The sequence below is a fragment of the Ctenopharyngodon idella genome, chromosome 9 (genome assembly GCF_019924925.1).
Source record: "Ctenopharyngodon idella isolate HZGC_01 chromosome 9, HZGC01, whole genome shotgun sequence".
NCBI classification, from domain to species: Eukaryota; Metazoa; Chordata; class Actinopteri; order Cypriniformes; family Xenocyprididae; genus Ctenopharyngodon; species Ctenopharyngodon idella.
Window position 1 is genome coordinate 37,700,856 of NC_067228.1, and position 13,337 is coordinate 37,714,192.

At 40.7% G+C, this 13,337-nt stretch overlaps 1 protein-coding gene across 3 annotated transcripts in view; it reads left to right on the forward strand.

Annotated features, from left to right (window-relative positions):
• The window catches only part of map4k4 (mitogen-activated protein kinase kinase kinase kinase 4), a 51,493-nt gene that overhangs the window by 27,979 nt on the left and 10,177 nt on the right, over positions 1-13,337 (forward strand). For 2 of the 3 annotated variants that reach the window (XR_007931538.1, XM_051904964.1), the window contains exons 15-22: positions 415-558; positions 3,369-3,550; positions 3,778-3,886; positions 4,672-4,896; positions 6,346-6,451; positions 7,061-7,228; positions 9,408-9,551; positions 10,325-10,459. Coding sequence is in view for 2 of the 3 variants with exons in the window: in XM_051904964.1 (XP_051760924.1) it covers positions 415-558; positions 3,369-3,550; positions 3,778-3,886; positions 4,672-4,896; positions 6,346-6,451; positions 7,061-7,228; positions 9,408-9,551; positions 10,325-10,459 (1,213 nt within the window). In the remaining variant the exon portion in view is untranslated. The remainder of the gene's footprint in view (positions 1-414; positions 559-3,368; positions 3,551-3,777; positions 3,887-4,671; positions 4,897-6,345; positions 6,452-7,060; positions 7,229-9,407; positions 9,552-10,324; positions 10,460-13,337) is intronic. The other variant, XM_051904965.1, reaches the window with a different exon arrangement.

Here is a 13,337-nt window from a genome sequence, read left to right on the forward strand (position 1 = left end):
AATATTGAGTCTAATGTGAGTCAGACTGTTACAAATTAAACCCATTATTGTGGTTGAGGATCATTTTAACACTTGAAATACATGATACAGGTGAAGTGACCGTGATTAGCCCATGTATTATATAAGCCCAGTTCTTTGATTTCAGAATATAAAAGGGGCAAGGCATGAGAGAAATAGCATGTGTTTGTTACTGCATTTTTCCATTTATTTAGTTGTTTAGTTGTTATTTGTGCTCATGTATTGCTTGTTTCTGGCAATCACTGTAAGAACTAGATTAATACATCAAATGAAACCTAATATGATTTGATTTATGTGTAGTTTAAAGCAATATTCAGCATTTGAGATCTTCCTCAGAGGTGGTGTAAGGGTTGGTAGTTGAAGCTGAAAGCTTGTTTTTGACCCTCTGTGTTTCAGGCGGATGAGCGGCACAGGAGGAACGTGCAGGGTTCTCCTCAGGCTGTGGTGATGCCGAAGCAGCCGCCCGCTGTACCGCCACGCTCAGAAGTGTTTTCCAACGGCAGTGTCTCAGAACAGAGCCATCGACCCGCTGACCCACAGGTAACCTTCAGGGTGTGATGGATCCTTTCTAAAATGTATTTATAAAGTGATGTGAACTCATGATTTTATCTGAAAAAATGACCTTTTAAATGGCCATTTAATTTTTTAAATCTTTTTGTTGTTGTTAAAGACAGGAAGATGCTTTATCTGTGCCTTACATCATTCTCGTTCTGCCACAAAGGGTGCTTTCACACCTGCCTCGTTTCGTTCGGTTGAATCGCACTAGAGTTCGTTATCCTCTCTGGTGCGGTTCGTTTGGGCAGGTGTGAAAGCAGCAGTCGCACTCGGGTGTGCAGGTGTTCCTCCTTGAAGAGGTGGTCTCGGTACGCTTTCAAACGAACTCTGGAGCAGTTCGCTTGAGATGTGAAAGCAATCCGACCCAACGGACCAACAAACCAAACGATATCATAATTCATAACGGGAAATGTGCTATATAAAAAGCAGTATGGTCTGATTCTGTGAGTGAGCAGATTATTTACCATAGCTGAAAACCAAAGAGCGCCTTTATGTTGTGTAATTGCACTTCTCCGTGCGAGAATGCTGACGTGACGAAGCCTTGATTCCCGCTCTGCATCATTATAACATTCATATGGTCATTCATATTTAGTCCCTGTTTCAGAACGATCCATAGGTGTGAAAACACCCATAGAATGATGGGAAATGTAGTTTAGTCACCTCAACCAGCTAAATGAGTTGTGTTTTCTGGCAAGCTAATCTTCATCATCAGATAATCTTCTTCATTGTGACCAGTAGAAGTTGACTTCCTTCCTGACGTTTTAAAGGAATATTACAGGTTCAGTGCTAGTGAAGTTCAGTTGACAGCATTTGTGACTTAAGGCCCGATATACTTCATGCCAAATCAAAGAAGGAACTGACGTGATGTCATTTCAAACAAAGTCAGGACAAAATGTAGCTGGTTTGGTGTTTGTTTTGGGAGCTTGCCAAAGGGAACTTTCCGGAAGAGTTTACTCCGGCTGGTGCACACCTCAGAACTGCCGCTGGTCCGTAGTGATTACGGTTGGTGTGGCTCTGAGGCTCCGCCGTCTTTGAGGTGGAAATCTTCCCCGGTCCATCGAGGTCAGCCGTCCACGAGTGAAACAAACACTGGACAGCTGCTTTATAGTAGAAATTGAAGTGTAGTTCTAATTGAAGGCAACACTGACATTTTTTTCATGTTTAATACTGTAAATCTGTTTGTTTAAAGCAATCTGTTGTATAAAGCGCTGTATAAATACACGTGATTTAACTTGAGTCCCAAATCTCAGAGCTGGTGCAGACGTGTCCACATCGCTATGATCAGATGCTTTCTGCTGTTTTCTCACCGCTGTCACTTTGTTGTGTTTATTTTGTTACTGAGAGAAAAGCGCGCAGCACATCTTTACATATTCATCTAAACGTCGTTCTCAGCAGTGTGTGCGGCGTCGGGATGATATCACTGCTAAGGTGTTTCACACTTGTTTTTACCCCTAAACAAAGAACGAGAAAGAACTTCACTGTGAGTATATCGGGGCCTTTAATGCCGGGCCAACTGGGGCTGGAGGTGTGATCATGAAAGTGGAGTTAATCTGAGTCAGGAGAGACTCAAAACCACTGCTCATTTCCCATGGGTTAATATAACCCTACCAGCTAACATCCACACTTAAGACACTTCTAACCATTTTCAGCTTAAAATTCATTTTCAAACACCAGCGAGTTAAAATATCTGATAAAATAAGTTTGAAAATATGTATGATTGTATCTGATGTGGATTCTAGTCACCGTATGAGGCAGAAATATGTTATTTATAGATTTCTTGTCATGCTAAAGAATGGAAGCTTGTTTCTGCAGAATAAAAAGTAAAGGTAATTTTCTCTCAAAATTTGTACTTTTTTTGAGATATAAACTTGTAGTTGTGAGAAAGAATTGAACATAGAAAGAAATGAACATACCAGAGAACGACTGAACACAGACAAATCTTGTATGATCATAATCCGGTCACTATGTGTCTCATCCCAGTGATACTGAACTTCCTGATATCCATATTTGGTACTGCATCCGCATGTAAGTGACATCATCACTGTGGTTTTCTGCTCGTGAGCTCCCTCTGCTGTTCTGGCCGAAAGAGTAACAGATGGGAGAGAGCTGTGATCCAGTCAGTAGTTTCCAGTCTGATTAAAGTTTCCTATCGCTGATGTAACGCTGGGGTTGTCCATTAATTGCAGGTTTCAGCACTTGCAAAATACTCCCACTTCAAAGTAGTCACAAGAACAACAGTTTAAACATCTTTACAGCTAAAAATAATGCATGTGTTTTAACAGAAGAATGTGGTAGAAGTGCTTTATAACATTACAAGCTTCACATTTCTGCCAATACTGGCACATTCACTTACAATGAAAGTGTCTGTATCTGTGTTTTTTGCTTCTTTTCTAAAGAAGAGGAGGAGAGTCGAAATAACTTGTATTGAAGCTGGTTTATTCCTGTAGTTGCAGTATGATCCGTGTGAGCGTCACCTACATTCAGGAATCAGTAGTTTCAAGTATAAGTGCAACAAAGCAGTTCTTCAGAGAATAATACAGTGTCAGTGAATTAACAGTTTTAACGACAGCTTGAGCATGAGATGACACAACTCAGTCAGGTCGGAGTGTTGACATGTCCTCGGCTCGGAAAGACAGAGTTCCCACTGGTCACTTTAACTATTTTAAGGATGAACAGTTCTCTGTAGTCGCTGCAGTTGAGGTTTTGTGTGATCAAGAGTGCTGTTTTCTCTCATCTAGTCCTGATATGACATCACTCGTCACAAAGTCTGCTCACTGTTTGCATGTGACCGGCAGGATCTGACGGCCCTCGCGAAGGAACTGCGTGCGGTGGAGGACGTGCGGCCGCAGCACAAAGCCACAGACTACTCGTCCTCCAGCGACGACTCTGGGACCACTGATGATGAAGATGATGAGGAGGTGGATCAGGACATCGGAGACGAGTCGACGTCCGGCCCAGAGGACTCACGAGGAGGAGGGTAGGCTTGTCCAGTATCTGTTCAATCAGCAGAAATTCCATTGGACATCGAAAACAACATTAAGCTCAGGAAATACCACACATTTTCCCAGTAGTATGATTGAGATGTGTGTCACTCTTGAGAATGCTGGTTTTGTATTTAATCTTTAAAGAATAGTGGGAAATGAGCAACAAAATGTTGTTCCAAATCCATACGCTGTTAGACACCAATCCTTCTTTGATTGACAGCTCGTCTAGACTCAGTAATGGTGAGGCAGAAGCAGCGAAGACGATGGTGGTCCAGGACGATGACGCCTCCTCTACACCATGCAAAGACAGCACGCTGGTCATGAGACAGGTGCCCCACACACACACACACACACACACACACACACACACACACACACCCCGGTCTTCTGCTGTACACACACTTTCATTACGAGTAGTTGTCTCTACCTGCTGTGTACTTGCATTGAACAACTAAGCACCTAATACGATGTACTTACTGAAAGTGTGAGCGTGTGATTACATCTGTAATTACACTGTTGAGCGCCTGTAACCCTAAAGCTGCCGTATCCCAACCTCAGAATAACAGCAACACACCAGCAGTACATTGTACTGAATGCTTACTTTTTAATGTAAGTACTTTGTAGATAAAGACACCTGATGTGAAATGGGATCATAAATGAAGTTCTGATAGCTGATAATGGTGCGGGTGGATTCTTCTGTAGGGGTTTGAAGCATTGCCCGCTTTGGCTGATTTTACACTTCACAAACCCGTTTCTCATCTCATCCCATCTCATGTGAGAGCAAAGCTATAATATAGTGTCACATACAGTATACAAACACACAAATGTTGGACATTTATTGTTTGATTGTTTGTTTTTCTTTTTGTCCATTGTCACTGTTCCTTTATTTCATGATTTCATCATTGTCCTTGTTTTCTGTGAATTATGGATTTTTAATTTCTTGATTTGAAGATTATATTTGAATGATATTGTTTTACCTTCAGCTTTTTTGCCCCTAACTGCAAGTTTACTCGAGAAAAGCAGCTATTTAAAATGAAAGGGAAAGAGTCTTGACTTAAAAAGAGCCGTTTGATGATGGCATGAGGAGCGTTTCCCAGACGTTTGCCTTTCTCAGTTCCAGAGATCAGGGCCCGTGACACTGTTGGGTTCAGGTTGGAAAGAGGCTTCTAGTCCCAGTCCTGTAGAGACTGGGCAGAGGAACTGCATTAGGGGTGGAAACCCGCTCCTGCCCGACCTGCTCCAGCAGAGTCAGCGCTCGCCCCCTCACTCCGTCTCCTCTCCCAGCAGCCCTGCCCTGTCCCCCCTCAGTCCCTCGGACAGACACCCGTACCTGGCAGAGGTAGAAGGTCTTCTCTCTGTCTCCTAGCTCTGATGGTGGGAGGTTTAGCTGTGTATTAATCATTCTACCTTTTTATGATACTAATTCTTGTAGCAAACTCTGATTAACCAACATCATTAACTGGTTAATATCCTTAAATCTGACAGTCAAAGCATGCTCAAGCACACATGGCAAAGGCTTTACTGGCTGAAATCAAATGGGCTCATGTGACTGATGTACAGTTTTTAGGGTTGGAGCAGGACAGTAGATCTCCAGTCCTGCATTAAACTGTGCTTTGATTATAAAACGTTCTGCAGTCAAATGCTCCGAATAAACACATAATCCTCCGACGCGATCCAGGACGTTGTTTGACGCGTCCACGAGAGAGTCGAGTTCCGGAGGAAGGGTGACCTCTGACATGATGTAGTTCCTCTTCTCTTATCGAAATCCTCCAACATTTCTCTTTAAAAATTCTGGTTTTAGATTTCTAATTCGTGACCGGCGTTTTGTTTTGTTCTGTCCTCTGCACTTCTGCTTTCAGCAGTTTTCACCTTACGCTACGGGACTCGACTCGTGCGGACGGCCGTTGCAGGAAGCCAGTGAATATAGTTCATAAAGTTTTACGTACAAATATTTTTCTTACAAAACGCTATGCTTCAAAAGGCCTTTATTAACCCTCTGGAGTCGCATATGGATGGATGTACGTTTTAGAGCTCCAAAAACTCTTCGGATAATTAATAATTGTGTTCGGCTGAAAGAAGATAGAATGGCTTGAGGGTGAGTAAATCATGGGATAATTTTCATTTTTGCATGAATTATTCCTTTAATTCATCAGTTTGAATGAAAAAAACGATCACTTTTGGCTTCATGCAGATACAATATGTTTAGTTTGGGCAGTTGAGGTCCAGTTTGTTACAGTACAGAAATGTAGGCCGTAAAATATATACATCTAAAAAGTGAGCACAATAAAACAAGTCAAATATAACCTGCAATATTTAATATATTGATATGTTTCAAATATTTATTTTAAAAATAAGTTGTTTTTTTTCTACGTTACTGATGAGAAGAAACCGGTTCTTCTGCGTTATGCGTGAGAGCGATTACAGCAGGAATTCAGACATCACGGAGATGTGCCCCAGAAACCAAGAAAAGAGAAATGTTTCTCCTTCAGCTTGCTTGCATCCATTTCCTCCCTTGTTGTTCCTTCTTTGTTATTCTTAGAATTGCAATGATCATTGTTTCCATCAGTCAATTCTCTATTTTTTTTCACCAACCACCATCAAGTCATTCATGTTTTATCATTTGTGTGTTTAGTTATAGCTGTTAGACAGTCTTGAGCTTGTTGCAAACTTTACTGCAGTACATTTACTGAAGAAAACTTTAATTTCCAGTGTTACTCTGTGCTTTAACTTTGACGTGTCACTCTTCATTGTAGTGTTTTCTCATTCTTTGCTCGTGGTCCTCTCACAGACTCCCACTGTGCCGAAGCACAAGTCTTCCTCCTCTTTCACGCCCTTCATTGACCCGCGCCTCCTCCAGGTCTCTCCGTCCACCGGCAGCGCTCTCAATAACGCTGGTAAGTGTGAGTGCTGCTGTTCCCTGTGTCGCCAGCAGAGGTCATGAACTGGACTCTTCCTCTATAAGATAACCTCCAGTTCTGCTGCTCTCAAAGACAACTAGGGCCAGCTGAAATTATTTATGTGGAAATCAACATGATGCCACAGATGCTGCCAGTTGAAACAAGAATATTTCTTGGAATATTTTGAACAGTACAGAACATGACAGGGTAAATTGCGAAAAACGATTTTGACATTTTAGTAATCATTGTCAATCTTTTGACATTTCTGACAGATCTTGGAAAGTGTGAATCTAAAAAAAAAACACATCAAAAGAAAAAAAAAATGCTGTCCCCTTCAATTCTCATTACCAGAAAGCAATTAAACAATAAATCATCCTCAATTCTGTGACTTAATTTTCTATTCAAAGTATTTATACATCATGCAAGTATTTGTTATACTGTGTTTAATATATTGACTTCATTTTCTTAATTCAACATATATTCTCTTAAATGTTTCTCTGTTTTGTTTTTTTCCTGTGAGAAATACAGATTTGAAAGCTGTGTGTGTGAAAAGCGCTAACAGATAATTCGACTGTCATCATGATGTGAGGATGTGATGTTCCTCAGGTTACAGTAATGACGCTCGGCTGCAGGAGGCTCTGCGTCAGGACGCGTCCCGTAAGGGTTCGGTGGTCAACGTCAATCCTGTCAACACACGGCCACAGAACGACACGCCGGAGATCCGCAAATACAAGAAGAGGTTTAATTCGGAGATCTTGTGCGCTGCTCTGTGGGGTGAGTCCTGCTGAACCCCTGATAGCGTCTTGATTTCTGAATGAAAAAACAGAATCAAACACCAGTCAAACAAAAGGTGCAAAGGGTCTGTGTCTTGATATGCCACTGCACATTAATGCATTTATTTCTTACACATGCCAAACTTTATTTGGATTAGTTGTTCACTGATGACATGACACTGCCTCTTTAAATTAAGCGTAAAGCTGTGAACTGAAATTCCAGCAGGATGTTCCTCTTGACTTGTGACAGCTCTGAATCCAGTCCTACAGAAACACAAGACGACACCATGAGCTCCTGAAATCCTGCAAAACGGCTTCAGATTCAGTCTTGTTCGCATCTCCTAAAAACACACTGAGAAACACAGCTCTCACAGTTTACACTTATTTACATCGCTTTATTAATTGCATTATGTCTTCTAAATATATTCTTCGTATATTAACTGATTTGAGGTGCAAAAACAGAAATATTGATAAAGCGTTGTGAAAAGTATAGCAAAGCATTATTGTATTGTCACAGCTCGATCTGTTATTGCATAGAAGTCAACATGAAATTTAACTTTCTTAATAAATGTTCCTGCTCTTACTGTAAGTGGTTGATCAGTGCCTGTTTTTTTTTCCAAAGAAAACAAAAGTTTGATCTTTCATCAAAATAACTCGTTATCGTTCAACTTTCCCTTCGGCTCTCTTCCCTCCAATGATTCGTCTGATAGAGACATAGTTATATATACACATACACTATATTGTCAAAAGTATTGGGACACCCCTCCAAATCATTGAATTCAGGTGTTCCAATCACTTCCATGGCCACAGGTGTATATAATCAAGCACCTAGGCATGCAGACTGCTTCTACAAACATTTGTGAAAGAATGGGTCGCTCTCAGTGAATTCAAGCGTGGTACCGTGATAGGTTGCCAATAAGTCCATTCGTGAAATTTTCTCACTACTAAATATTCCACGGTCAACTGTTAGTGGTGTCATGACAAAGTGGAAGCAATTGGGAACAACAGCAACTCAGCCACGAAGTGGTAGGCCACATAAAATCACAGAGAGGTCAGCGCATGCTGAGGCACACAGTGCGCAGAAGTCGCCAACTTTCTGCAGAGTCAATAGCTACAGACCTCCAAACTTCATGTGGCCTTCAGATTAGCTCAAGAACAGTGTGTAGAGAGCTTCATGGAATGGGTTTCCATGGCCGAGCAGCTGCATCCAAGTCACAATTTGATCCAAATGCATCCAAATTACATCACCAAGTGCAATGCAAAGCGTCGGATGCAGTGGTGTAAAGCACGCCGCCACTGGACTCTAGAGCAGTGGAGACGTGTTCTCTGGAGTGACAGATCACGCTTCTCTGTCTGGCAATCCCATGGACGAGTCTGGGTTTGGCAGTTGCGAGGAGAACGGTACTTGCCTGACTGCATTGTGCCAAGTGTAAAGTTTGGTGGAGGGGGGATTATGGTGTGGGGTTGTTTTTCAGGGGTTGGGCTTGGACCCTTAGTTCCAGTGAAAGGAACTCTTAATGCTTCAGCATACCAAGACATTTTGGACAATTTCATGCTCCCAACTATGTGGGAACAGTTTGGGGATGGCCCCTTCCTGTTCCAACATGACTGCGCACCAGTGCACAAAGCAAGGTCCATAAAGACATGGATGAGCGAGTTTGGTGTGGAGGAACTTGACTGGCCTGCACAGAGTCCTGACCTCAACCCGACAGAACACCTTTGGGATGAATTAGAGCGGAGACTGCGAGCCAGGCCTTCTTGCCAACATCACTGCCTGACCTCACAAATGCGCTTCTAGAAGAATGGCCAAAAATTCCCATAAACACACTCCTAAACCTTGTGGAAAGCCTTCCCAGAAGAGTTGAAGCTGTTATAGCTGCAAAGAGTGGGCCAACTCCATATTAAACCCTACGGATTAAGAATGGGATGTCATTAAAGTTCATGTGCACGTAAAGGCAGGCGTCCCAAAACTTTTGGCAAAAAAAAAAAAAAAAAAAAAAAATATATATATAAAACCTACATGAATATTTGATATCAGAAAATCGTCACATTACAGTTTTGTGCTGACTGAACACTCGAGTTCCAGTATGAGTGTCTTGATGCTAGAAAAAGAAAATAGTATGTAAGGGAGTCAGTAAAAGCGGAGCAGTGGTTAAAAGAGTTTTCTCCTTGTCTTTCAGGTGTGAATCTGTTAGTCGGGACCGAGAGCGGCCTCATGCTGCTGGATCGCAGCGGTCAAGGGAAAGTCTACCCACTCATAAGTCGTAGACGCTTTCAACAAATGGATGTTTTGGAGGGACTTAATGTACTAGTGACAATATCAGGTAATGAAGCCTCGTACACCATCTCTGGATATTGATTTATGTGAAGGAGGATGTGTTGGTGTGACCACACGCGTGCTTTCAGTGTCACGTGTCGGTTGCATAACATCCTCTCTTGTGATATGGTTCTCTCGCATACCTTCTCAAACAATCTACTTCCCCTATTTCTGTCTGACTTTGTGGTAAAGTCTCAGACATGACATGTATTATGTGGAAACTACGATTATCAGTTTAAAACAGAAATTGTGTAAATCTTGTTTTAAAATTGTGGTGACACATGCTGTAATTTATCATGTTTAGACATGTTGAAATATTCCATGACACACAGAAGGTCCTGTACTTCAGCTTGAAGTTATTTAGACTGCTTTATAAATGTAAAAGGTGTATAGAAGTCATTTGTTATATGGATAATTTGTAGGAAATGTTTGGTCTTTTTTTACATTTTGTTTGAAATGGTTTCTGCTGAAATTGCCAGCTCAGCCATAAAATCCTCTAAACCTAAAGCTCTGCTTTATTTAAACTAGTTGAAGATCAGTGCAAAATCATGATTTACAGAGAGTATTCAAATCACTGATTTTATTCAGAGAAAATGGCACAATTTATCATGCTAATGCGTAATTAATAGTACTTTTTTTTAAACAAAATGTTTTATTTTAAGCTTCTGTTTTAAGCATTACACACTAAACTGTTAAATCTGTCAAATAATGTGACTTAGTTCAGGCCTAGACACAGACACAAGCTTCTAATCCTTGTTTTTATTATTCTTTTTATTTTAGGGAAGAAGAATAAATTGCGTGTGTACTATCTTTCGTGGCTGAGGAACAAGATCCTCCATAATGACCCTGAGGTGGAGAAGAAGCAGGGCTGGACCACCGTAGGAGACTTGGAGGGCTGTGTGCACTACAAAGTCGGTATGTGTTCATATCAGGGGTGTAACGGTACATGTATTCGTACCGAACCGCTGGGGTACAGGACTTCCGGTACGGTGCACGTGTACTGAATGCATTATACTTCAACATTAAGATGTCAGACAAAGACAGGTGGATAAGACGAAATCAGTACACGACGAATACAGCGCTGTAGCCTAACCATCAGTAATCCCAATAAGCTCTGCGTTTTGTTACTTTCAATAAGAAATAGTGTCATCTTCCAAATTCTGTCCATTTTAGCATGAAATTCAAACAATAAAGGCTGTTTTGACATGCTTTGTGTATAAAACCCACTATTATGATGCACCTGGCTCAGTATAAAAAAAGCGAAATCATCCAAATGTTTATCAGGAGAAATTTCATGCAGTTTACCATCCCATGTACCGGTCTTCACAGATGGATCAAAGTCACAGAAGGTAGTGATTGTGTGATTGGTTCAAAACCTTTTGGCAAGAGTATCCCTGGACAAAGTTCAGTTTGCACAGCTGAAGCTTATGCGTTACTTTTAGCTCTCCAACAAGTAGAAAAAGAACAACAATGTAATTTTTTTAATCTGCACAGATTCCAGGTCCTGCCTACAAGCACTTGAGTCTTTGAGAATTGAACATCCTACGATTATCAGCATAACAGGAAAAGTGGACTCTTAAAGAAACAAGATTTTAATATTATTTTTTGTTGGATACCTAACCCTAACAAGCAGATAAAGCGGCTGAGGAAGCACTTCGGTTGGAAATGACAGCATATAACACGCCAGCATCTGACGTTAAACCCATATTGAATCTCTACATTTATAAAATATGGCAAATAGAATGGAATGAGTGTATGTAGAACAAACTATATGAGGTGAATCCAGTCATAAATCAAGGAATTAATCACTGTTATTTTTATGGATAATCCAAGGCACTCGAATCATGTAAGAAAACTATTTTAAAAAGCCTTTATTCATCTTGGCTAAATCTTAAAAACAAGTGACACGTACAGACTACACACCTACGCGTTGCGGCTTTAATTTTTATTATTAAAAAAGATAAAGAATATATAACTCAGACTACACAATTCAATGAATATAATCAATAATATACGTAGTATAACTTAAATTACTGAAAAAAAAAAGAAGAAAAAAATGAATGTCACAAATCACAATTTTAATAATGTCACATATGTCACAAATCAATGCACATTGTAATTTATATTAAAAAAAAAAACATCAACAAAATATTTTCAATCTAACATCTTATTACAAAAAAGGTACAAAGTCTAATTCCCCATTTAAGCCTGGAAATCTAGTTGCTTTCAGTGTATAGATCCAGAAAGACTCTCTCTGTAGAAGCTCGTTCTGAACGTGTTGTTTCATTTAGTAAATCATCTCCTTGGTACACCACTGAGCTCAGGGCTGTTAAGATGAAAAGTAGGCAGCTTGAACGCCAATATAAGAAATCAGGTTTAACTGTTCATAAGCTTATGTATGACGGACATTTGAGTCAATACGCTGAAGCACTCAGAGCAGCAAGAACAAAGTACTATTCGTCTATCATTAGTGATGGTGCTGCAAACCCTAATAAGATTTTTAAGACGATCAACAGCATTCTTGCACCAATTAAGTCACCAATTTGTTCCTCTGTGCAGGAGTGTAACAAGTTTCTTAGTTTCTTCATGGAAAAAAATGAAAATATCTGTAAGTCAATCAGTTTGGTACCTTGCTCTGCAGTTCTTGAGACCTATCCACCTAGTTTTCCTGAAAGTGCATTTTCCAGTATTCTGAAATTAGTGATGGCATTGAATACAACTACATGTACTCTCGACCCAATCCCAACATCTGTTCTAAAGGGGTGTCTCTCTTCAATTAGTCCCCTCATCTTGAACATTGTGAACACCTCCCTCACCACTGGTACAGTTCCAAAAGCCCTTAAAGTTGCAGCTATTACACCAGTCCTTAAAAAGCCTGATCTATCAAATTACAGACCTATCTCAAACTTACCCTTTCTTGCTAAGGTTTTGGAACGTGTTGTTGTGGCACAACTCCACTCACACTCGTCTTCCAGCAAGCTTTTTGAACCTTTTCAATCTGGGTTTAGAAAGGGACACAGTACAGAGACAGCCCTGGTTCGAGTTATGAATGATCTGCTAGTGTCAGCTGACTCTGGAGCCTCCTCCATCCTGGTCTTGTTAGATCTTAGTGCTGCATTTGATATAGTGTGCCATTCTATCCTGATAAATAGGCTGGAGAGATGGCTTGGTATCACTGGTACGGTGCTTAACTGGTTTAAATCCTACCTCACTGATCGTTCCCAGTTTGTTGTCTTGGGAAACAACAAATCTCAACTTGGACAGGTCTGTCATAGTGTTCCTCAGGGATCTGTCATGGGTCCTATATTGTTTAGTGTGTATATGCTTCCTTTGGGGCAAATTATTAGGAAAAATGGTTTGGGGTATCACTTTTATGCTGATGAATTTACATCAGCTCCATGTCTGATCCTACTCTCACCTCAACAATTCTTTCAGAGTGTGTGCAGGAAATAAAAACATGGATGCACCATAACTTTTTAAAACTGAATTGTTCTAAAACAGAGGTGCTACTCATTGGCACACCAGCGGCTATTCACAAGGGTAGCAATCTTAATTTGATTATGGATGACAGTGTAGTACTTCCATCTGCTCAGGCTCGTAACCTTGGAGTGATTTTTGACACTCATCTGACACTAGACTCTCACATTAAGACTATCACAAAATCTGCTTTCCATCACCTCAGAAACATTGCAAGAATTAGGCCTTTCCTCACTCCACCTGACGCTGAAAGGCTTATTCATGCATTTGTTACATCCAGGATTGACTACTGTAATGCACTATTCATTGGCTTACC